This window comes from Haliotis rufescens, unplaced genomic scaffold, assembly GCF_023055435.1.
Source record: "Haliotis rufescens isolate VD_foot unplaced genomic scaffold, xgHalRufe1.0.p SCAF_15, whole genome shotgun sequence".
Classification (NCBI taxonomy): domain Eukaryota; kingdom Metazoa; phylum Mollusca; class Gastropoda; order Lepetellida; family Haliotidae; genus Haliotis; species Haliotis rufescens.
In genome coordinates this window covers 16,182,120-16,208,000 of record NW_025963835.1, presented here as the reverse complement: position 1 = coordinate 16,208,000, position 25,881 = coordinate 16,182,120, and the positions used below count along the sequence as shown (strand labels likewise).

The following is a 25,881-nucleotide window of genomic DNA, read 5'->3' as shown; positions in this document are numbered from 1 at the left end:
TGTAATAGACTATGAAAAAATAATTCTGAAAAAATCAACTCGTGGGAAATATGTGGTTCGGAACAATTGCCATAATAAGACTGGAGATTATATCTGGATACAGGTAAGATGATTTACTTTCAATTAGCAAAACCTTTTAAGCTATCAACAAAGCATTGTAAGAGATGTCTTTTGACATTTTTCTTCAAAATATAACTTCTGGCTTGAATATAACAGCATTAACCAGTTTGAAAAATAACTGTATGAGACAGGTGAAGAAATTCATCATGTGATTGTATTGTCTGTGTAACTGAGGACTAACTGTTGTCTGTGAGATCAGAAGTAAACAAGGACGCAATCTCATTAAAATCAGACCTCAGTTCTCTCTACCACTAAACAAAGATCTGAGGACATCCCATTATGGGTCACGTCAGACCGACCTTGCGCGAACTTTGACCGACCAATGGAATAACCAATCAGAAGGCAGCTTTCTCGTGCTTTACGGCACTAATTTCAAATTGGCGACTACGCTTAGAAACATATTTTGACAAATTCTCGATTACAAATTTGAAACCTGAACAAAAGAACATTCTGGAATGGCTAATAGATGGTCTAGATTGTATGGATTCAGTCGTTAAACCCGTAACTATCGTTCTGAGTTAAAGTTTTCGAGGTTGCATCACATTCCGACTGTCACTTTCATAATCTGGTAAGCGATGCTCTGATTGGTCGGATGAAAGGTCATTCTGACGTGACCCCTCATGGGATGTCCTCAGATCTTTGTTTAGCGGTAGCGAGAACTAAGATCTGATTTTAATGAGATTGACAAGGACGTCACAAACGAAGGTCAGAATGGAACTCAGATCGCATCCATGGCAAGCCACCACACTATCCCCTGCCCTACTGAACCCACACATGATATACTGGTTATTACCCTTGTAATGTACCAATTTAACCACGTAATTAAATAACTCCATAATTAATATCGTGTTGATTTCTAATCTTCTTGTCTGAAGATTTTCAAAGTCATTCACAAATGTCAACTAATCATCTTGCGGCTGTTCATTTTCTTCGAAAAGCTTAAAAACAAAAACTTGTACTCGTCACATTCAGAGACTAGGAACTGACTAAACATAATTATTTTACATGTGAATGAGTGAGTGAGTGTGTATGGTTTTACGCCGCTTTTAGCAGTATTCCAGCAATATCATGGCGGGGACACCAGAAATGAGCTTCACACATTGCACCCTTTAGGGGAATCGAACCCAGGTCTTTGGCATGATGAGCGAACGCTTTAACCACTAGGCTACCCGACTGCCCCACATGTGAATGATGAATCAACTGACAACACAATGCCCCATGTTTCAATCCGAGCAGGATATGTATAATGCTGCCTAGGTATTTCAATTATCCCTGGGTATTTTACCTCCATGAACAAACAAACTACACATGCCTGAGCTCATCCAATGAAGAATCAACAAAACATAACACCTGACATCCCACCATTACAAACAACGCTCCATTCTGACAAAAAGGATGTTGAACTGTGCCATTCAATGCAGTTGGTTACATCACGGAGCCAAGTATTGACTTACTGGTCTGACCATTCCAAGAATATAATTTGGGCAAGTCTGGAATTCAAACACATTAGGATCCTTGCAAATCTAAGGGAGGCAACTCTGCACAGCAAATTGTGTCCCCATTGCCATAGATGACCGAGGTACCCATGCCCCCAAACATATCAGAAGACAGGTAGGTACCTAATATCTCTGCCTGCAATGTACTTTTTGGTACCAAGGATGAAGAGGTGTAAAATAATCTACAGGGGGGTCGCACTAGGCTGAAAAAAATAATAGTCTTGGTTCTCAGGCACCGCCTGCATCATCATGAAGTCTGGTGCGCGTTTTGTTTTATTTCAATTTTAAAAAATAAATCAAATTTCTAATTCTCAAAAACAAGGTGATCCAATGGGGCATGCAGTTACTTCCCTTCACATGCGCACTGCTTTACTGCACATCTTGTGTGAGGGTCATGGCAGCAATAGGAGTTTGCATGCTTGTTTATGTAGAGAGGCCCTTTCCCAGGTTGATGGTACACAACTGTTTATTTGGTTACATACTAGTTTGAACAAGCAAAAAAACACTGCCCACCCGCACTATATTTTCAAAAGTCATAGCCTGTGAACCAATTCTTTTATTTTCTTAAGCCTTGTAGGCAGGGGTCGTATTACCATTGATGCTATACGGTATCCAAGATTTCTCCTCGTAACAAGACACTCAAGCTGTGTCAGTTCAAATGTGTTCCTTCTTTTATACAATGACATAACATCCAAGCTTGATATATTTGAGGTAAAAAACGTTACAATTACGGACAATACGAGGAATAAATGAAACATTATCATTAGTCATTAATTGAAATTAAACTGAAGGAAAGAAATAAAGTTACATATATAATTTTGGCAGAGTTTACTGTTGTGAATAAACACAGCACAATATCAACATGACACACAATGGAATGTGTGTATCAGGGCCCACTTGCACAAAGCGATCTTAGTGCTAAGATGATTGTAACTCCCATACTTTAACATAGGCTTACGCTAGTCTTAGCGCTAAGATCGCTTTGTGCAAGTGGGCCCTGGTGTGTCACAGAGCTGTCAAAAATTCTTTGGTCATCTTTGGTCTAACACAGAAATCATGTCCAACAAATGGGTCCCTTTCTTGTTTCCATCAGTATATATAATTGTTAAACGTGTCAGGGCTCTTACATTATGATACCTGTCTGCAGCAAGATCTGTTTACACCAAGCATCAGATCAACCCTTAACTTTGACCGTCCAACCAAATGAAGGATGTGTGGGTTCTTGAGTCAGTCAGATGTCAGCTTTTCAAAACAATTTGTCTTCAATTCTCTACCACCTCAATTTGGAAATGTCAGCTGTTACAAATGAAAAGAGACTACATATATTCCTTTGTTCGCTCTGCCTTTAGGATGTGGATGCCCTGGTGCCAGTGTATAACATTTGTTTGTTTCTTGGCAATCGGAAGTCCCTTGATATGTGAGTGAGAGAGTGAGTATGATTTTATGCCGCATTTAGCAATATTCCGCCAATATCATGGTGGGTGACACCCAAAATGGGCTTCACACACTGTACCCATGTAGAGAATCGAACCTGGGAGTTCGGGTGATGAGGGAACCCTTTAATTACTAGGCGACCCAAGAATATGTGTAAGTTTTAGATACCGGTACTGAAAATTGATACGCTTGTCTAAATGCTTTACACATTTGTAACCAAGAATTTATAAGCCTTGATGCTGATGGGTTGATAAGAAAGTTCACCTTCAATGGAGGCGTCTTCAGATCTTCATGCAGAGAGGTATCATATTAGAATAAAGGATCTCAATTTTATGCGATTATTTACGATAGTCATTAACAAGCCTTTTACACCAATCAGCTGCAACCATTATACATGTCATGAACACACTAACTAACCAAGAAGCAGATAATGCCAGGTGCTGTAGATAACAACCGTAACAGTAAGTCATTGAGGCAGATTAATCTGGTGATACAAGGTCAACTTTATATACATTTTGGTTGAATGGTAATGCCAGGTGACTCTGGAAGAGGATAAAAATATACATGTAGATTTGTATTTGAATGACAATGGAATCATAATTCCCTCAACATGCACGAGTTGGTATGACTCCGACTCTGACCCATGTGGGCTCCCTGTTGAAGTCACCATCTTACTCTACATATAGGGGATTGATGAAGATTACGGATGAGATTTATCGATCAGTGTTAAAGCTTCCTTGTCAGACTGAGTGTCCTCTGCAGTGTTTTGTAGTTGGTCGGGTTCACTGTTGTCTGTCCTCCCAGAAATCACATCCAGATCACATATTAGCAGTACACAGAGGCACCTTGTGCCAGGCAAAGTTCAGACTGTCTGTGACCACCTTGACCATGGATCTACAGCAAGGTCAGTTTCTCTTGGTGTTTCGTCCACGCTGCCCCAAGATCACATCCAGGTCAGAGAAGTCACAAATGAGCAGTACACAGAGGCACCATGTGCCAGGTGAAGTTCAGAATGTCGGTGACCACCTTGACCATGGATCTACAGTATGGTCAGTTTCTCTGGGTGTCCAGGCAGAAATAGAAGTGCTGACATACACATGATGAGTCGCCATCCTTACCATGGAATCTCCAGCAGAAATGAAACAACTGCATTCCCATGAAAACTGTAACATGCAGCACACAATATGACTTGACAATGCTGTCTTTCTGTAAATACACTTATTTACATCTGTGTGCTTCCTTCCCAGTTGAATTGTTTCGCACACAGGTAACAGATGAATAATACTTAGAAGTCCCGGGTTGAATTAAACACAGCCACACACTCACTCACTCACACACATCTGGACTAAACTGACTGTCTCATACAAACACTGGCGTCGCTCCTTCTGGGAGATTCCATTGGACATTCTGGCCATCAAACTGGAAGAGAAAATTATTTCAACATGGTTGACATGACAGTCAAGCTGTTCAGACACTCCACATATACTAGGTAACTCCACCCAAATACACAACCCACTCCACCCACATATACTAGCTAGCCCCTTCCACATATCTATCCCACTCCTCCAACATATCCTAGCTAACTCCTCTCACAAACCCAACAAACTCCTCCCACATATCCCAGCTAACTCCACCCACATATCCCAGCTAACTCCTCTCACATACCCAACAAACTCCTCCCACATATCCCAGCTAACTCCACCCACATATCCCAGCTAACTCTTCCCACATATCCCAGCTAACTCCACCCACATATCCCAGCTAATTCCACTCACATATCCCAGCTAACTCACCCACATATCCCAGCTAACTCCACCCACATATCCCAGCTAACTCCACCCACATATCCAAGCTAATTCCACCCACATATACTAGCTAGCTCCTTCCACATACCCAAACCCACTCCTCCCAGCTAACTCCACCCACATATACTAGCTAGCTCCTTCCACATGCCCAACCCACTCCTCCCACATATCCATACTAACTCCTCCCACATATCCAAGCTAACTCCTCTAACTACCTCTAAGGTAGCTCCTCCTACATATCCTCAGATACTTCATCCAACATGTCCCAGAAAGCTACTCCCACATATTCTAACCAGCTCCCACACATCTAAGGTACCTCCTCCTACATATCCAAGCCCACACCACCCACATATTTCATCCTGCTTAACCTGCATATACCAGCTAGCTCCTCCCACATATCCAAGCTCGCTCCTCCCACATATCCTAAGCCACTTTGCCCACCTTGATCCTCCCAAAAACCCATTCCACCCACATATCCCAGCTAACTTTCAGAATATCCAAGACAGCTCACCCCACACAGCCCTGCTAACTCCTCCCACATACCCAACTAACTCCTCCCACATACCTTACCAACTCCTCCCACATATCCCAGCTTGCTCAACCCACATGCCCAACCAACTCCTCCCACATACCCAAGCTTGCTCCACCCAACTCCTCCCACATACACAACCAACTCCTCCCACATATCCCAGCTTGCTCCGTCTAACTCCTCCCACATACACAGCCAACTCCTCCCACATATCCCAGCTTGCACCACCCAACTCCTCCCACATACACATCCAACTCCTCCCACATATCCCAGCTTGCTCCACCCAACTCCTCCCACATACACAACCAACTCCTCCCACATATCCAAGCTTGCTCCACCCAACTCCTCCCACATACCCCAGCTTGCTCCACCCAACTCCTCCCACATACACAGCAAACTCCTCCCACATATCCCAGCTTGCTCCACCCAACTCCTCCCACATACACAGCCAACTCCTCCCACATATCCCAGCTTGTTTCTCCCACATATCCCAGCTAACTCTTTCAACATATCCAACAAACTCCTCCCAAACTTACCCCTGTAAATTCCTCCTCCATCTCCTTCTCAGCTAAGTGGGGTGCCCAGCTCATCCCTGTCATAGGGAAAAACTCCGGCGGGACTACATCCATAGGGGAGAGCTGCAACAGGCAATGCTTGTACCAAACCAATGTAACATAGAAAAACACACATTGTACTAAGTGCCCTACTCCAATAAGCGCCTCCTGACCAACGTCTAGACTATTCTGTAACAGCGCCAAATATAGAACCGAAAATTGATGTTACAGTCAATATATTGCAGATTATCTTTTACAGAAGGAGTATATAATTGCCATTATACCATAGTTCGATCTCTTAAAACAGATTTAACTCATGGTGGGCCCCCGTTTGTCAATTTTTTATCATACCATTTGCATACAGGGCACTTATCATGGCAAATACGGTATCCTATTTCTGTTAAGGGAGGTAGTCTGTAATGTTTCAGAATGAAAACTTTAATACCATAAAACAATACGAAAGACTTGCGACATATATGAAATCATAGATTTGGTTGTGGCGTGGAGATATTTCCCTCTTTCTTAGACTACTGATGCATATCATAACACATGGCCAACATTACAAAGCCAGCAGATTTATCCACCACTTGGACAGAGTGGTTTGGGAAAGTTTCTTGCAGATGTGTGACATGGAATGCGACTAAATGTACTGTCAAACGCAATAGGGTTGGTGTGCCAAAACAAATAGTCACAAAGATCAATCGTTTGTGGGTAGACCCCTGCAGATCATTATTCCAGTCACATTGGGCCATCTTCCTGAGGCAAGGGAGTTAACTGACTGTAAAAGTCCAGTTTCCACCCTTGCCAAACTAGGCTGGAATTTCGTGGCTCATTCGTAGCACCACCAGTGGTTATTACAAGTTATGTCCATATTGTGTTCCTTCTATGTTTCTCCTATTGACCAATCAGATTCCACCTCTTCTAACACTTGCATTTGTTTCAAACAAAATGGCAGCACCCAGTCAAGACAATCTCATCGATAATCAAGGTTTTTTTGTAATAAAATCTGGTCTTACCTCGCGAAGGACATCAAATCAATTGAGCATGTATTAAAAACATGAAAATATTTGGAAAACATCTGTTTACGCCCAGTTAAAGGAACACATGCTCTGCAAATCTTGCAATCGACCGAAATTTTCATAAATGTACCGAATGTCGATTTCGTTACAACATTTTCGTTAGTCCAGCCAAAATATAACTCCATATTTCCAGCCAGGTTCAGCAAGGGTGGAAACTGGACTTTTACAGTTAACTCCCTTGCCTCGGGAAGATGCATTGTGGCTGGGTAGACCCAAAATAGGCTTGACACATTGCATCCAGGAATTGAACCTAGGTCTTTGACATGACAAGCAAACACTTTAACCACAAGGCTACCCCTCCCCGTTGTGCCATGTCAACCTTCAACTAATTAACTTAGTGTTAATCAATAAACCACGCCTACTTCTGAAACCCATGAAAAAACATTTCCATCACAAGCACTGTCACAATCCAACACATTCACTTACTTTCTTCTCAATAAGATCAGTAAAGTTGATATTTTTAAAGAAGTCCATCTCCTGTAAAGTTGACAGAGCTACTATTCTCCGCTGCGGTGCCTTTGTCAACAGCTGCAACAATCACCATTATTATATCATGCAAAGATTTCTACCATGTCCATTGGCCGACAAGCGGTCACATGTCATTCGACAGAAACCAATATTGACTCAGGTCTGATAAGTTACAGTATTGACTTGAGTTACTAAAAATAGAATGGGAAAACCCGGAATTGGTTCATCCAAACCTAATCAGATGTCTCCTTTTGTTGGATGGTTGGTTGGTTGGTTGTTGTTTAACGCCGCACTCAGCAATATTCCAGCTATATGACGGCGGTCTGTAAAATAATCGAGTCTGGACCAGACAATCCAGTGATTAATATCATGGGCATCGATCCACGTAATTGAGATCGATGACATGCATCAACCTCCCAACATTATTGTAGCTAACATAGTTTGACATGTTCAATTTGCCTTGTGTCTATATTATTACATAAAACCATTATAGATTATGATGTCAACACCTGTTTTAATGGATCAGAGCCACATATTCCACAATGACCCCTTGAAACCAACAACACACCAGGGTATGGGTACCAAACCAAGAAACAATGAACCGGGATTCAAACCCAAGATCATTGGTTACTGGCATGCCTAAGGGCGCAACTCTGCACAGCAAATTACGGAGCCTAAGAAGACTGGGCCATCTGCATCCCTGCTACAAAGTAAACCTACTCTATGTACGATGTCCTGAGCATCATTCCCGATACTCTCCGGCATGAGGAAGTCACACTCGTAGACCTTCTCCGCCATCCTCCTGTGGTCCCTGGCCGCCTCCACTGGATACTGGCAAAAGTGCAGTCATTCATGTAGATGGACAACAATGGTGAGGCTAGGTTGTTTGTTTTGTTTATTTGTTGTTTAACGCCACACTCAGCAATATTCCAGCTATATGATGGCAAACTGTAAAAAAGCGAATCTGGACCAGATAATCCAGTGATTGACATCATGAGCATCGGTCCACGCAATTGGGATACGATGACATGCATCAACCAAGTCAGCGAGTCTGACCTCCCAATCCCGTTAGTTGCCTTTTACGGCAAGGATGGGTAGCTGAAGACCTGTTCTACCCCAGATCATCACAGGTTGGTGAGGTTAGGTGAAATGGGGTTTAAGTCAAGATGATTGCACTTATATTGCGACGTGCATGCACGTGTGCATATGTCTGCTTGTATAGGACTTATGTAGGCTTTATAGTGCTAGCCCAGTGAGATACTAGCTACAGTTGTACATGGATACCCCACTCAGATCCATTACATTGCTGTTGACCAGACCTTGTTTTAGCCCCTTAATGCCGAATTCCAGTAACAACAAGTACCTTCTATGGGTCTTTTGGTATGACGAGGTCAGGGGATAGAACCACTTACCTAAACAACAGGATATCCATCATGTCAGTGTGAAAAGTGAACACTGGTGTGAATCTGCCCAAGCCATCACCAGCTACTTTTGTGTTTCACTCTAAATATCTACATCCAATGAGAGAGTCAAGAGCTACAGAGTTACCTACCTTGCCTGTCATCATGACACACATGAGGATCCCCAGGCAACCTTCTAGCCGAGAAACCTCTCATAAAATAACAATGGACTCCATGTCATCCAATGTGTTGTTGGGCAAGTAGCATCGAGTCAAGAGCTATAGAGTTACCTACCTTGCCTGTCATCATGACACACATGAGAATCCCCAGGCAACCTTCTAGGTAAGATACCTTTCATAAAATAACAATGGACTCCATGTCATCCAAGTTGTTGTTGGGAAAGTAGCATCGAGTCAACAGCTACAGAGTTACCTACCTTGCCTGTCATCATGACGCACATGAGGATCCCCAGGCAACCTTCTAGCTGAGAAACCTCTCATAAAATAACAATGGACTCCATTTCATCCAATGTGCTGTTGGGCAAGTAGCATCGAGTCAAGAGCTAAAGAGTTACCTACCTTGCCTGTCATCATGACACACATGAGAATCCCCAGGCAACCTTCTAGCTAAGATACCTTTCATAAAATAACAATGGACTCCATGTCATCCAAGTTGTTGTTGGGAAAGTAGCATCAAGTCAACAGCTACAGAGTTACCTACCTTGCCTGTCATCATGACGCACATGAGGATCCCCAGGCAACCTTCTAGCCGAGAAACCTCTCATAAAATAACAATGGACTCCATTTCATCCAATGTGTTGTTGGGCAAGTAGCATCGAGTCAAGAGCTAAAGAGTTACCTACCTTGCCTGTCATCATGACGCACATGAGGATCCCCAGGCAACCTTCTAGCTGAGAAACCTCTCATAAAATAACAACCATGTCATCCAATGTGTTGTTGGGCAAGTAGCATCGAGTCAGGAGCTACAGAGTTACCTACCTTGCCTGTCATCATGACACACATGAGGATCCCCAGGCAACCTTCTAGCTAAGATACCTTTCATAAAATAACAATGGACTCCATGTCATCCAATGTGTTGATGGGCAAGTAGCATCGACTCAAGAGCTAAAGAGTTACCTACCTTGCCTGTCATCATGACGCACATGAGGATCCCCAGGCAACCTTCTAGCCGAGAAACCTCTCATAAAATAACAATGGACTCCATTTCATCCAAGTTGTTGTTGGGAAAGTAGCATCGAGTCAACAGCTACAGAGTTACCTACCTTGCCTGTCATCATGACGCACATGAGGATCCCCAGGCAACCTTCTAGCCGAGAAACCTCTCATAAAATAACAATGGACTCTATTTCATCCAATGTGTTGTTGGGCAAGTAGCATCGAGTCAGGAGCTACAGAGTTACCTACCTTGCCTGTCATCATGACACACATGAGGATCCCCAGGCAACCTTCTAGCTAAGATACCTTTCATAAAATAACAATGGACTCCATGTCATCCAATGTGTTGTTGGGCAAGTAGCATCGAGTCAAGAGAAACAGAGTTACCTACCTTGCCTGTCATCATGACGTACATGAGGATCCCCATAGACCACCAGTCAGCCTGGTGCCCGTATGGGTAGGCACTCAACACTTCAGGTGCTGGGGAAACAATAAGAACAGAAAGTCAGTATGTATCTTATACACTGTATTTAAATTATTAATGTTTTCCATAGTGTCATGATACTTCAACACTGGACACTGTAAACCAGCATTAAAAATTGGCACTAGTCCTATAGTCCTTGCCAAACCCCAATAGTTACGGTACCATAAGGACTAGTAGAAGTCTGCCATTTTTAAGGGTTTTGCTATATGTTATCATTACAAGGGCTTAAACTGTTTCTATAGCTGTAAACATGTTAAGTGTCATGAGACTTCAACACTATAAACATGTTCAGTGTCATGAGACTTCAACACTGTAAACATAGTACGTGTCATGAGACTTCAACACTATAAACATGTTTAGTGTCATTAGACTTCAACACTATAAACATGTTTAGTGTCATAAGACTTCAACACTATAAACATGTTTAGTGTCATGAGACTTCAACACTGTAAACATGTTTAGTGTCATGAGACTTCAACACTGTAAACGTGTTTAGTGTCATGAGACTTCAACACTGTAAACATGTTTAGTGTCATGAGACTTCAACACTATAAACATGTTAAATGTCATGAGACTTCAACACTATAAACATGTTTAGTGTCATAAGACTTCAACACTATAAACATGCTTAGTGTCATGAGACTTCAACACTGTAAACATGTTTAGTGTCATGAGACTTCAACACTGTAAACATGTTTAGTGTCATGAGACTTCAACACTGTAAACATGTTAAGTGTCATGAGACTTCAACACTGTAAATGTGTTAAGTATCATGAGACTTCAACACTATAAACGTGTTTAGTGTCATGAGACTTCAACACTGTAAACATGTTTAGTGTCATGAGACTTCAACACTGTAAACATGTTTAGTGTCATGAGACTTCAACACTATAAACATGTTAAGTGTCATGAGACTTCAACACTGTAAACATGTTTAGTGTCATGCGACTTCAACACTGTAAACTTGTTAAGTGTCATGAGACTTCAACACTGTAAACATGTTTAGTGTCATGAGACTTCAACACTGTAAACATGTTAAGTGCCAGGAGACTTCAACACTGTAAAAATGTTAAGTGTCATGAGACTTCAACACTGTAAGCATGTTAAGTGTCATGAGACTTCAACACTGTAAACATGTTTAGTGTCATGAGGCTTTAACACTGGACACTAACCATGTTTACCACTTTGGTGAAACCCACAAGCACGGGCGTGGTGCTGACAAACCTAGAAACATCTTCAGAGCTAACCAGGATTCAAACCCACAATCATATTTTTCTGGCATGCACAAGAAACACATCTCTGCACAGCGGTTTGTGGCACCTAAGATGACTGGACCAACTGAGCCCCCGTTTGGACCCTGGAAGACAATGATGTTCTGCACAGACTCAGACTGTACAAGAGTGACCCCTATTCGGCTATACAGTATACAGATTCTCACCCATATATTGCAGAGTCCCACATATCGTTCTCGTTCTGTCACCTTTCTGCAGCCATTTGGATAGCCCAAAATCTATGAGCTGTATGTGGCCTGAAACAGAGCATACAGATTGCATTGACAATGTTTCTTAAGTTAAAGGTATACAGGGGCTAGTACTAGTAGAATTCAAACTATTCAAATAATGTCATTCTGTGTAATCACAATTCAGGAGAGTAAAATGATTTTATTTAAACAGAATCCCTCAACAGATGAGTTATTTGTCCACTGCCACTGCTCGCTCCTGGGCTTGTAATACGTGTGGCAGCATAGAGGAAGGCTATTTTTTGCTGATTGTTAAGATACAGAAATGGAAACTAGTACTCGATCAGGAAATCGTTCCTTATTTCTTAATTTCTTTTTTGAAAATGATTAAGATAAGGACCCAAATATGGACAAAACATACAGGTCACTCAAGATAGCATCTCTTCGTGGCCAACTATGTCCTATGACATGCAAGAGACATGGTCAGGGCCCCGTTCCACATAGCGACCTTAGTGCTACGACTATCGTAAGTCTATATAGAAGTAAGAGAGATATGATCGTCTTAGCTCTACAATTGCTCTGTGGGACAGGGCCCTGAACAAGCATAGCGACCTTAGTGCTACGACACGTGTAAGTCTATATAGAAGTAAGGGAGATATGATCGTCTTAGCTCTACAATTCCAGTTTTGGAACAGGGCCCTGAACAAGCATAGCGACCTTAGTGCTACAACTATCGTAAGTCCATATAGAAGTATGGGAGTTAGGATCGTCTTAGCTTTACAATTGCTTTGTGGAACAGGGCCCTGAACAAGAAATAAATCTTCAATGACTGATAGCTTAATTCCTACCTTTGGGATCAAAAAGGATATTTTCCATCTGTAAATAACACAAATACAAGTTGTAAATGGTATTGGATATAAAAAAATGCACTGAAGTGATACCATCAACACATGGTCATCAACAAAGATAAGATAATTTATTGGATGAATAATGGTTATTTCACAAAAATCATTTTGGAAATATTTTTCTAGTATATTTTAGGCAAAATGTCTGACCATAAAGTCATTAACATAAATATTTTCAAGAACTATTTACATACTGTAATAAAACAGAAAGGATCTCACCTTTAAATCCCTAAAAATAACACCTGAATTATGAAGGTAGTCTGAAAAAAGAAGATTGTTTAGTGTTATGAAGAGGATGGTCAAGTGGTCATATTGTTTTAGGTGGTAATATCACATTGAACAGTGTTTTAGTCATATCAGGACAATAAGTTTTCATACAATCTTATAAAAATCTATTACTCCGGTCTGGCCAGGGGGCATGGATGGCTCTGTCGTCTAATGCGCTGCAATTTGCTGTGTGGAGTTGCCAGAAACCTATGATTGTGGATTCGAAACCCTGTTTGCCCCAATTATGTTTTGAGGTTTTTCAGCACCATACCCGTGCTCGTGGGTTTCAAAGTGGTAAACGTCTAAGACCTGCATCATTTCGGGCTTTCCTCCCACATCAAACTGAAATGCCGTGATATAACTGGAATATTGTTCAAAGTGACGTTAACCCAACTCACTCACTCATTCATCAGGGGATCAGGGGATAAAAAATGGAGGTCCCCGGCTACCACGTGTGGGTCAATGAAATGTAAAGAAATATTGAACACAGTATTCTAACACAAGTGATGTAAGATTGCACATGCTTATGGAACATGTTAGAACCACAAGCTTGAGGACAGCACGGACAAGAACATGTTAGAACCACAAGCTTGAGGACAGCACGGACAAGAACATGTTGGAACGACAAGCTTGAGGACAGCACAGACAAGAATATGTTAGAATGACAAGCTTGAGGACAGCACAGACAAGAACATGTTGGAACGACAAGCTTGAGGACAGCACGGACAAGAACATGTTGGAACGACAAGCTTGAGGACAGCACGGACAAGAACATGTTGGAACGACAAGCTTGAGGACAGTATAGACAAGAACATGTTGGAACGACAAGCTTGAGGACAGCACGGACAAGAACATGTTGGAATGACAAGCTTGAGGACAGTATAGATAAGAACATGTTGGAACGACAAGCTTGAGGACAGCACGGACAAGAACATGTTGGAATGACAAGCTTGAGGACAGCACGGACAAGAACATGTTGGAACGACAAGCTTGAGGACAGCACAGACAAGAATATGTTAGAATGACAAGCTTGAGGACAGCACGGACAAGAACATGTTGGAACGACAAGCTTGAGGACAGTATAGACAAGAACATGTTGGAACGACAAGCTTGAGGACAGCACAGACAAGAATATGTTAGAATGACAAGCTTGAGGACAGCACGGACAAGAACATGTTGGAACGACAAGCTTGAGGACAGCACAGACAAGAATATGTTGGAACGACAAGCTTGAGGACAGCACGGACAAGAACATGTTGGAACGACAAGCTTGAGGACAGCACAGACAAGAATATGTTAGAATGACAAGCTTGAGGACAGCACAGACAAGAACATGTTGGAACAACAAGCTTGAGGACAGCACGGACAAGAACATGTTGGAACGACAAGCTTGAGGACAGCACAGACAAGAATATGTTAGAATGACAAGCTTGAGGACAGCACGGACAAGAACATGTTGGAACGACAAGCTTGAGGACAGTATAGACAAGAACATGTTGGAACGACAAGCTTGAGGACAGCACGGACAAGAACATGTTGGAATGACAAGCTTGAGGACAGTATAGATAAGAACATGTTAGAATGACAAGCTTGAGAACAGCACAGACAAGAACATGTTGGAACGACAAGCTTGAGGACAGCACAGACAAGAATATGGTAGAATGACAAGCTTGAGGACAGCACAGACAAGAACATGTTATAACGACAAGCTTGAGGACAGTATAGACAAGAAAATGTTGGAACGACAAGCTTGAGGACAGCACGGACAAGAACATGTTGGAATGACAAGCTTGAGGACAGCACGGACAAGAATATGTTGGAATGACAAGTTTGAGGACAGCACGGACAAGAACATGTTGGAATGACAAGCTTGAGGACAGTATAGACAAGAACATGTTAGAATGACAAGCTTGAGAACAGCACAGACAAGAACATGTTGGAACGACAAGCTTGAGGACAGCACAGACAAGAATATGTTAGAATGACAAGCTTAAGGACAGCACGGACAAGAACATGTTGGAACGACAAGCTTGAGGACAGCACAGACAAGAATATGTTAGAATGACAAGCTTGAGGACAGCACGGACAAGAACATGTTGGAACGACAAGCTTGAAGACAGTATAGACAAGAACAGCTTGGAACGACAAGCTTGAGGACAGCACAGACAAGAACATGTTGGAACGACAAGCTTGAGGACAGCACAGACAAGAACATGTTGGAACGACAAGCTTGAGGACAGTATAGACAAGAAAATGTTGGAACGACAAGCTTGAGGACAGCACGGACAAGAACATGTTGGAATGACAAGCTTGAGGACAGCACGGACAAGAACATGTTGGAATGACAAGCTTGAGGACAGTATAGACAAGAACATGTTATAACCACAAGCTTGATGACAGCACAGACAAGAACATGTTGGAACGACAAGCTTGAAGACAGTATAGACAAGAACATGTTGGAACGACAAGCTTGAGGACAGTATAGACAAGAACATGTTGGAACGACAAGCTTGAGGACAGCACAGGCAAGAACATGTTGGAACGACAAGCTTGAGGACAGCACAGACAAGAACATGTTATAACGACAAGCTTAAGGACAGCATAGACAAGAAAATGTTGGAATGACAAGCTTGAGGACAGCACGGACAAGAACATGTTGGAATGACAAGCTTGAGGACAGCACGGACAAGAACATGTTGGAATGACAAGCTTGAGGACAGTATAGACAAGAACATGTTAGAATGACAAGCTTGAAGACAGTATAGACAAGAACATGTTAGAATGACAAGCTTGAGGACAGTATAGACAAGAACATGTTGGAATGACAAGCTTGAGGACAGTATAGACAAGAACATGTTAGAATGACAAGCTTGAGGACAGCACAGACAAGAACATGTTAGAACTGCAAGCCTTAGGACAGTATAGACAATAACATGTTAGAACTGCAAGCCTTAGGACAGTATAGACAATAACATGTTAGAACTGCAAGCTTGAGGACAGCACGGACAAGAACATGTTGGAACGACAAGCTTGAGGACAGTATAGACAATAACATGTTAGAACGACAAGCTTGAGGACAGAATAGACAAGAACACGTTATAACGACAAGCTTGAGGACAGTATAGACAAGAATTTGTTAGAACGACAAGCTTGAGGACAGCACAGACAAGAACATGTTGGAACAACAAGGTTGAGGACAGCACAGACAAGAACATGTTAGAATGACAAGCTTGAGGACAGCACAGACAAGAACATGTTAGAACGACAAGCTTGAGGACAGCACGGACAAGAATATGTTAGAATGACAAGCTTGAGGACAGCACGGACAAGAACATGTTGGAACAACAAGCTTGAGGACAGCACAGACAAGAACATGTTGGAACAACAAGCTTGAGGACAGCACAGACAAGAACATGTTAGAATGACAAGCTTGAGAAAAATGCCAATAAGACCAACTGTTTTTAATTTCAACATATCTATCTCTTATAAAATCAACAATCCATATTTTCAGAAAGGATTCCAAAGCTGTACTCACCCAGTACCATGGACATCTCGGCAATGTACACTCTGACCAGCCTCTCTGGAAACATGGTGTGGAACGTCCACAGAGAGAACAGGTCACCATGAGGGACGTAATCTAGCACTGGAAAGGAAACAATATATATTAGTCTTGTATTGGTAACAGACATTACATGACAAAATTGGTGAAAAAGTCCCACTGTTGACATGGCTGAAAGAGAGCTTGTTGGTCAAATGGGTTTGGTCATCACATAAATGGTGAGATAATGTACTGGACTAATTTCTCTTTCTGCAATTTACAAGAACACTTGGTCAAATTGATTTGAGAATAAGACCCTCCCTGCTTCAATATTGTGTGTTTGTTGTTTAATGCCACACGCAACAATATGACGGCAACCTGTAAATAATCAAGTCTGGACCAGACAATCCAGTGACCGATATTGTGAGCAACTATCCATGCCATCGGCATGATCGGGGTACAAGCTTAAGCTTGTTATAAGCAGTGACAAACGGGATCGGGTGGTCAGGGTCGCTGACATGGTTGATGAATGTCATCGTATCCCAATTGCATAGACTGACACTTATGATTACTTTCAGACTACTGTCCTATAGCTGGAATATTGTGTGCGGTGTTAAACAACACACAAACAAAAGTTGAGTGAGTGAGTGTTTTTGAAGACCAATCAGCAATATTCCAGCTATATGACGACGGTCTGTGGCTTGTCACTGGCTTGTAAAGAAGTGAGACAATACAAAAAAAACTACTAAATACATAGGTGAGGGTCTAAGCCATCTAAGGACATCTTCCCAGGCAAGGGTGTTAACTGACTAAAAAGTCCAGTTTCCACCCTTGCCGACCTTGGCTGGAATTTTGGAGTAATCCGGTACGTAAACAACATGGATTTCAAAGTGCAGATTAGAGTCGACCGAAGGATTTAAAAAAGATGTGTACCATCAACTGGGTGTCGACAGATGTTTTCCGAATCTTTTCATGTTTTAATCAAGGTGCTCAAGTGACTTGAAACACTTTACACTTTATTACAATACAGATCTTGATCATCGATCAGATTGTCTTGACTGGGTGCCGCCATTTAGTTTGAAACACATGAAGTGATATGAGAGGTGGAATCTGATTGGCTAACAAGAGGGGAATAGGAGGGACATATATCGTAATAGTCACTGACTGCGTCACAATCGAGCCCAGAAATTCCAGCCTATTTCAGCAAGGGTGGAAACTGGACTTTTAGAGTCAGTCAACTCCCTTGCCTAGGGAAGATGTCTGGCTACAAACCATGTAAGTCACAGACCACCTGTAAGATCCCCTAAACCCTAGGTTAGTTGGCTCTCAGTGTAATCACAGGTTACTTAGGCCCAATTCTGAAAATCCCGAATCCACAATGGCATTAAGTATTCTGAAAACAGAAGTAGGCAGGGCCCCTCTATCTTCCTAGTATGGAAAAGCTGGGCGTCTAGAATCTTGTTCTTGGCCATAGAACATGCATCTTAAAGAATCTTCAATGTTCATGCAATATTCAAAATTCATGCTAGTCTCAGTGTTCCCATTTACCGGTAATTACCAGTTTTTTACCGGTAAAATTAAGCTTGGACCGGTAATTCACGTTACTGCCCGTCCCTGTGGACCGGCAAAATAGCATCTTAGAAATCTGTGTTGTTGAACAAAACATTGACGTTACTCAAATAAGTATATATTTCGAACAAAGTCAAGTTGTCAGTTGACTTCTTGGTTCCCCTTGTCTGTTTTTAGTGCTATTAAATAGCATTTCGCTTTGCTTCAAGGTTAAATATATATTTGCAGTGATTTAGTCTTGAAATATTATACAAAAAGAGAGTGGAAAGAATTAAAACCAGGTGATTTTCATGCGTTTTTTCATTTGTTGAAAGTTGGAACTGACAAAAATTAGGGGTGACTGGTAATTTTTAGAGTTGCCAGTCGTGGTGGACTGGCAGTTTCAAACGCCAGCGGGAACACTGAGTCTGCTGGCTTCCGACAACTAAACTTCGCAGAGGACAAAAAACCCATCCAATGACGGTAGTCCTCATAGATTTGTAGCAATTGAGGGCTATAATTCTGAACTTGTTCTCAATGCTTCACTTTATCAACAACTCGGAACTACCTAAAACTGACAGAAAATATAAACGTATCAAATGTTTTGTCTTGTTCATGCAGGACTAGCTACAAACACTTAGGGTTAGTAAAATGACATTTCCTCTGGACTAGTCTTTAAAAAATGAAATTTAAAGGCTGAATGTTGTCTTACCTATATACAAGTATTTCTTGGATTGCCAGTATTCATTAAGTTTAACGATGAATGGATGATCACCGAGCATGGACTGAAACAAGAATGTCACACATGGTTATCTCAAGAATAACTGCACTTGTCCCTTCTACTGCTATATATACTACTCAAATCGAGTCAAAGAACACCCGCATTTGGACTTCTGTGTGCTGCAATACCCACCAACCGAGTAATTATAGTCAAGTGAAAAATAGGATTTTCTTTAATGCCTTTGTGCATATCTGGCAACATCCAAACAGTGTTGCGGCAGATATCTACGTTCAAAGGACCCTGGCCACAGAAAAGAAAAGTTGGTTGGTTGGTTTTGTGTTGCACTCAGCAATATTCCAGCTATATGACGCAGTCTGTAAATATTCGAGTCTAGACCAGACAATCCAGTAATTGATATCATGAGCATCGATCCACGCAATTGGGATCGATGACATGGTTCAACTAGCGAGCCTGACCACCCGATCCCGTTAGTCGCCTCTTACGGCAAGAGAAACATTTTTTAGTTCTTCAAAAATAAGTGGTTCTTGTTTCGAATTGGTTTGTTATTTTGGCTTTAAGGTACTTATGATTCTTCCTCACCATAACTTTTTTTGTTTTATTTTTCTTGTCAACAGCAGTCTGTAAATAACCAAGTCTGGACCAGACAACCCAGTGATTGACATCTTGAGCATCAATCTACACAATTGGGATGCATCAATCAAATCAGCGAGTCTGACCACCCGATCCTGTAAGTCGCCTCTTACGGCAAACATGGGTTGCTGAAGACCTATTCTACACCAGATCTTCACAGGTCACAAACACATTGACCCCGGTAGAAACTGACAACATTTCTGTAAATATGCAAACTTAAATGTCAGTATCATATCAAAAACTTTAACGGATTTCTTTTTTACAAAAACATAGCAATCTCTTTTTATTTGGGTACAAACAATATTTTTTTAAACCCTGGCTGCCACCAGTGGCTGTAAATCGCCCACCTGTATTGCTGCCTCATCTTTACACTGCTGTATTGCACTCTCCCCGATGATCTGCTTCTTCTCTAGCACCTGGAGCACCAAGTTCCATCATAAGCTACATGTCACTGCATTATGAGCTACACGTCACTACATCATGAGCTACACATCACTACATCATGAGCTACACTTCACTGCATCATGAGCTACACGTCACTACATCATGAGCTACACGTCTACATCATCATGAGCTACACTTCACTACATCATGAGCTACACATCACTACATCATGAGCTACACATCACTGCGTCATGAGCTACATGTCACTACATCATAAGCTACACATCACTACATCATGAGCTACACTTCACTGCATCATGAGCTACATGTCAGTGCATCATGAGCTACACATCACTACATCATGAGCTACACATCACTGCCTCATGAGCTTCATGTCACTACATCATGAGCTACTCGTCACTACATCATGAGCTACATGTCACTACATCATAAGCTACACATCACTACATCATGAGCTACACATCACTGCGTCATGAGCTTCATGTCAGTGCATCATGAGCTACACATCACTACATCATGAGCTACACATCACTGCGTCATGAGCTTCATGTCACTTCGTCATGAGCTACACATCACTACATGATGAGCTACACATCACTGCATCATGAGCTACACATCACTACATCATGAGCTACATGTCACTACATCATAAGCTACACATCACTGCGTCATGAGCTTCATGTCACTACATCACGAGCTACACATCACTGCATCATGAGCTACATGTCACTACATCATGAGCTACATGTCACTACATCATGAGCTACACGTCAATACATCATGAGCTACACATCACTGCGTCATGAGCTACACATCACTACATCATGAGCTACACATCACTACATTAGCTACACATCACTACATCATGAGCTACACATCACTACATTAGCTACACGTCACTGCGTCATGAGCTACACGTCACTACATCATGAGCTACACATCACATCAAGAGCTACACATCATGAGCTACACAGCACCATCAACTGGAGTCAATTTGCCATCTGAAGCTGCTTACTTGCTAACATTTCATCCTATTAAAGAGACCTATGTGGCCATCACATTAGTCTTGTGTACCTGAACATACCAACATTTATAAAATATACACAAAAAAGCACAAAGCAAGAAGAATTTTTAAGCCTCAATTGTTTCATATATTTTGAGAAAGATTTAATCAGACACATGCCATCTTTGTCAACCTTAAATCTACGTACCTTGACTGCATAAAATTTCTTCTCATCTTCTCGCTGTGCCTTGAGGACATTGCCATAGGCTCCCCTCGCAATGATGTCTATCACCTAGACACAAGCACAAGCACTGTAGCTTACCTGGACATGAAGTCAACGGTTTCAAATGTCAACAAGCACATTAATATTCAAATATTTTCTGCAACAATACATTAAATAATACCAAGGAGCGAGTGAGTTGGGTTTAACGCCGCTTTTAACAGTATTCCAGTTATATCACAGCGTGTCAGCTTAATGTGGGAGAAAAGCCCTAAGTGATGCAGGTCTTAGACGTTACCACTTCGCTGAAACCCACGAGCATGGTGCTGACAAACCTAAAAACATAATCGGGGTGAACCAGGATTCCAAACCACAATCATATGATAGGTTTCTGGCGTGCCCAAGGAACACAACTCTGCACAGCAAATCGCGGCGCCTTAGATGACTGAGCCACCCGTGCCCCCAAATAATACAAAGGACAACACTAAATTCTCTAGATCTGAACGAAACATGTCACAAAAAGGAGAAATATACATATATATGCCAAAGTTCAGTTTCCTCAATCTTGCACCTTCAGGGGAGGCTTGAAAATAGGTAAGATAGTGCAAAAAGGAAATGTGTTAATCCCAAAACTAATGAACGAAAAACCAAATTTCACACCATTTTGAAAACATTTTGCCATGTACTGCTCATAAATATTATTTTCAACATGGTTGCCAATTGCATAGATGATGTCAATCACTGGATTGTCTGGTCCACACTTGATTATTTACAGGCCGTCATCACACAGTTGGAATATTACCGATTGGGGCATTAAACACCAAACTAACAACCGTCACTCAGACAATGAATTAATGGTTTCTCTTTTAATAATTTTACCTCAAATTCTTGTTCTTCCAGGTCTCTTCTGACGGGGAAGTCTGGCAAGAAAAGGGCTTCAGTCAGGGGCACCCCCCACAGGTGAGGGGGCTCTTCTCGGCGTGGTGCATGAACCCGCCGTACGTCTCGAGATGAACCAATGCGAAACAGGCGGTTGGAACTACGGGACTTCTCTCTCACAAATGATGCATTGGCTGATAAGCTCTGTAGAATTGTAGAATAGAAAATAATGAGGACCAAAATGGACAACAAAAACGTATGGATACTGTTGACTTACCCTCTAATACAAGGAGTATATGTCTATATCTTACGACAGATGTCAGCATATCTCTTCACCCCACATTCTATAGACTATGGATCATGGAAGGTCTTGAAAAAAATCTTTAACCTAACTTGTCCTGTAAGTACATTATATTTGTGCAGATATCATTTTGTACTCATCCTGCATTACTTTCACTTGCCCTTTTAAATTTTAGAAAGTTTTATGTTCCCAGCTATTATTGCCATTTTCTGTAAATAAATTTTGTGAAATATTTTTTTTTACAAATATATCATTTTCTGACTTATATATTGAGTAACTTTGACATTAGAGCAACAGTAATGAGTTGCTTACATTGCTCACAACAAAAAGAATAAATATTATTACCTTCCTTTAAAACTCTTGTTTCGAGATGTGCTGCACAAGCACACTTTCTGTTATTTTACAGACAGTTGCAACGTATGCTTGATAATCATGATGATGTGAGTGACTTGTATATTGTTTGTATCACTGATAACACACAAGATATGAAAAATCGTATATAAGGTTTGCAATTATCCTGCACAACTTATTCAAAATGATTAGAGATGAATTTATACAACTGAAATATTTACTCGCACAGAAGGACGAGCATTTGCTAATTTCTATGGATTGCTGAAGATAAATTCTAACCTGAATCTCACATTGTCTAAGATACAATGGGGTTTAACGTAGTGTTCAAGATTGTTGCACTTATACACCAAAGTTCAGGGACGTGTAAGTGTCTGGCTGCTTGTGCTTGTACTTATGGTGATTTTATAGTGCTAGCCCACTGAGATGCCATGCCACAGTTTAACATGAATACCCCACTCAGACAAAGTATACTGACTCCGAGACGACCTGTTCATTGCATGGCCAACAGCAGTTTTTGCTAAATTTTCATCTTAATGCCAGAACAAAGATTTCTTGCAGGATTCACAAGTTTATTTTCACATACTGTTATAGAGTATGATACATGTATGTAGGAAAACCTAACTCTACAAAGTGTATGTTCCATTGTAAAGCTCGAAGGTGTGGTTGAGACCACGGGTAGGTGTAGGTCCGTGAATTTATACAAACTATTTCTACCCTGAATTAGACAATGTGCAAAACGTTACCCTTCCAGGTTAAAGTGTGATAATCTCTTGATACATTAAACAGAACAAAAAACACATATTCTGTTAAAACATAACAGGATACACATTGTGACAATCCCCCAAATATCAACCGGTGACAGAAAATGTTGACATTTACCTGGGTGTCCGGTACGGATACAGCTTTCCTTAGCGGCGCTTTATCGTGACTGTTTCCCATATCCAATGTGGCATTTTTCACAAAATGCCTTTGTAAACATCTACACGAGATTTAGATGACAATATCCATTTTGTTGACATGAAAGGTCTTTATGATCAAATTTCATGTCATCCATTGATATTGCCGCTTTTCCTGTTCCGGAAGGTCATACTACTCGATAAACAAAATACATCAACTTGAGATATTTATCCAGAACGGATTTAGATAATTAGTTTCATATAGACATACATCTTATCAGAATGACCCAGAAGTGCCTAATTTAGGTGTATATATCTTTTTTTAAAGAAAATAATATTTCAACATATTGTGGTTATCGGTGTGAATGTACAGTAACTTTGTAAGTCGGACATGCCTGTGGGATCAAGTTTGCCTCGAATGTTATCGCAAGTTCCCGTTTAAGTATATTTCCGTAAACGCCCGATAAGGTCTGAATGTTTCACTCGGAAACATGTTATTGGGTGTTTGCAAAAGATGGATGAGATATGTTCCGGCTATGTAAATGAACACAAAATGCAAGCCCTACAAAGGCCAAAATGCTTACAAAATGGTTCATTCGATTAAAAAAAGGCCCAGCAACAATGTACTATGGAACGAGGCTGATTGTGTGACAAACTTTTCGTTACACGGTGCTATATTTAACATGACGACTTTAAAGAATTAAGTGAATTTTACAACGCTTCAATTAATATTCCAGCTCCTGAATTTGAAAACTCAGATGTAAATACCAAGTTTGGATACTGTTTTATGTCGGTTACCACAACATTCCAGTTACATCACAGCTGGAGACACCACAAATGAGCTTTATGCGGAAGGAATCGAACTCGGGTCCTCGGCGAGTCGAGCATCCTCCCGAGGCAAGGGAGTTAACTGACTGTAAAAGACTCCCTTGCCACGGGAAAATGCGAGGCGAACGAGGTAGTGAGTTGGGTGTAACGCCGTTTTTAACAGTATTCCATCTTAACGCGGCGTGTCAGCTTTATGTGGAAGGAAAGTCCGAAGTGATTCAGGTCTCAGACCTTACCACCGGTGAAACCTACAAGCACGGGTATAGTGCTGACAAACCTAGAAACATAATCAGGGCGAACAGGGATTCGAACCCACAATCATAGGTTTTTGGCGTGGTGACATTGTTGTAAATTACTGGAATGTCACGGAGTCGTTTAGATTAACATATAGTCCCAAAAATATAATTATGTATTGATCAGGTTTTACAATATAATTCTATTGTGACTCATTGTTTGTTGTTTTACGACACACTTAGACTTACATCTAGTCTCTGAAATGAACATATTGTACAGAAAAAAACAGTTGTTAAATTATAGTTATAAAATATAATAAAAAGGAGCCCAGAGACTTTCTTCACTGCAGTAATCTAGACTTTCCAAACATTATAGACGTGCCTGGGCTGTATAGGATATGTGTGTTTCAGGGTCTGTATGACAGACTACGACTCACTCGACAATATTCCATCTATACTTGCCGATGGTCTGCATGTAATTGAGACTGGACCAGAAAATTAAGTAACAAGTGACGTCAAACAAATCGATCCAGCCATTTGGGATGTGATGACATGCACAATGAACCCAGTCAGCGAGCCGGACCACTCGATCCTTATTGTCGCCTGTATATTTCTTACGCGCGGATCTAAATAGAAACACCCCGAGTCAAAAGATACACTCATAATCTCAGACCCATAGTTGGAAAGGGGTTATAGCTAAAACGGCAATTCAACAAAACGGCACCGTTCGGCGAAAACGTCACCTCGCCTAAAGCGAAAACGGTTACTATTGCCTGACGAAATAAAAGTAATAAACCTCACATCGTCACTTGCAAACACCCGTTGGAAAAGGGATGAGGATGTTAATTATGTTACTGCCGTGATGGGGATGAGGATGGGACTGCATGGTGTGATGGTTTCAAAACATTGATGATCTAGGGTCTGGACACGGAGACTAGAAAAAAAGTGTTGTCCGCTTCAATTTCGGTTATATGCGTGTTAGACTTTTCAAAACCGTTTTCTTTCCATTTCATAGAACTATAATATCAATCACTTACATTCAGATTGTGATGTGGTTATAATGATCATGCTGGTGATGTTTTACAACATATGCACGCATGACGTGCCCAGTTCATCCTTTGAAAGATCACAG

The 25,881-nt window shown here is 41.3% G+C and overlaps 1 protein-coding gene across 1 annotated transcript; it reads right to left on the bottom strand.

The window, feature by feature from the left end:
- Window positions 1-698: 698 nt before the first annotated feature.
- On the bottom strand, window positions 699-23,863 carry LOC124138708 (ribosomal protein S6 kinase-related protein-like). The gene is made up of 14 exons (XM_046505522.2): window positions 23,672-23,863; window positions 22,141-22,344; window positions 21,250-21,333; window positions 19,981-20,049; window positions 18,974-19,046; window positions 16,711-16,818; window positions 13,128-13,168; window positions 12,852-12,879; window positions 11,983-12,072; window positions 10,452-10,540; window positions 8,206-8,316; window positions 7,444-7,545; window positions 5,921-6,022; window positions 699-4,469 (listed from the first exon to the last, which is right to left on the bottom strand). The coding sequence occupies exons 1-14, from the start codon at window positions 23,729-23,731 to the stop codon at window positions 4,410-4,412; spliced, it is 1,221 nt and encodes a 406-aa protein (XP_046361478.2). The 5' UTR covers window positions 23,732-23,863; the 3' UTR covers window positions 699-4,409.
- Between the last annotated feature and the right edge of the window lie 2,018 nt (window positions 23,864-25,881).

Coding starts and splice junctions, on each gene's coding strand:
- LOC124138708 (XM_046505522.2), bottom strand. CDS start 23,731: ATGGGAAACAGTCACGATAAAGCGCCGCTAAGGAAAGCTGTATCCGTA. Junction 22,345..23,671: donor TATCCGTACCGGACACCCAG/GTAAATGTCAAC, acceptor ACAATTCTACAG/AGCTTATCAGCCAATGCATC. Junction 12,073..12,851: donor TATCCTTTTTGATCCCAAAG/GTAGGAATTAAG, acceptor GCTCTGTTTCAG/GCCACATACAGCTCATAGAT.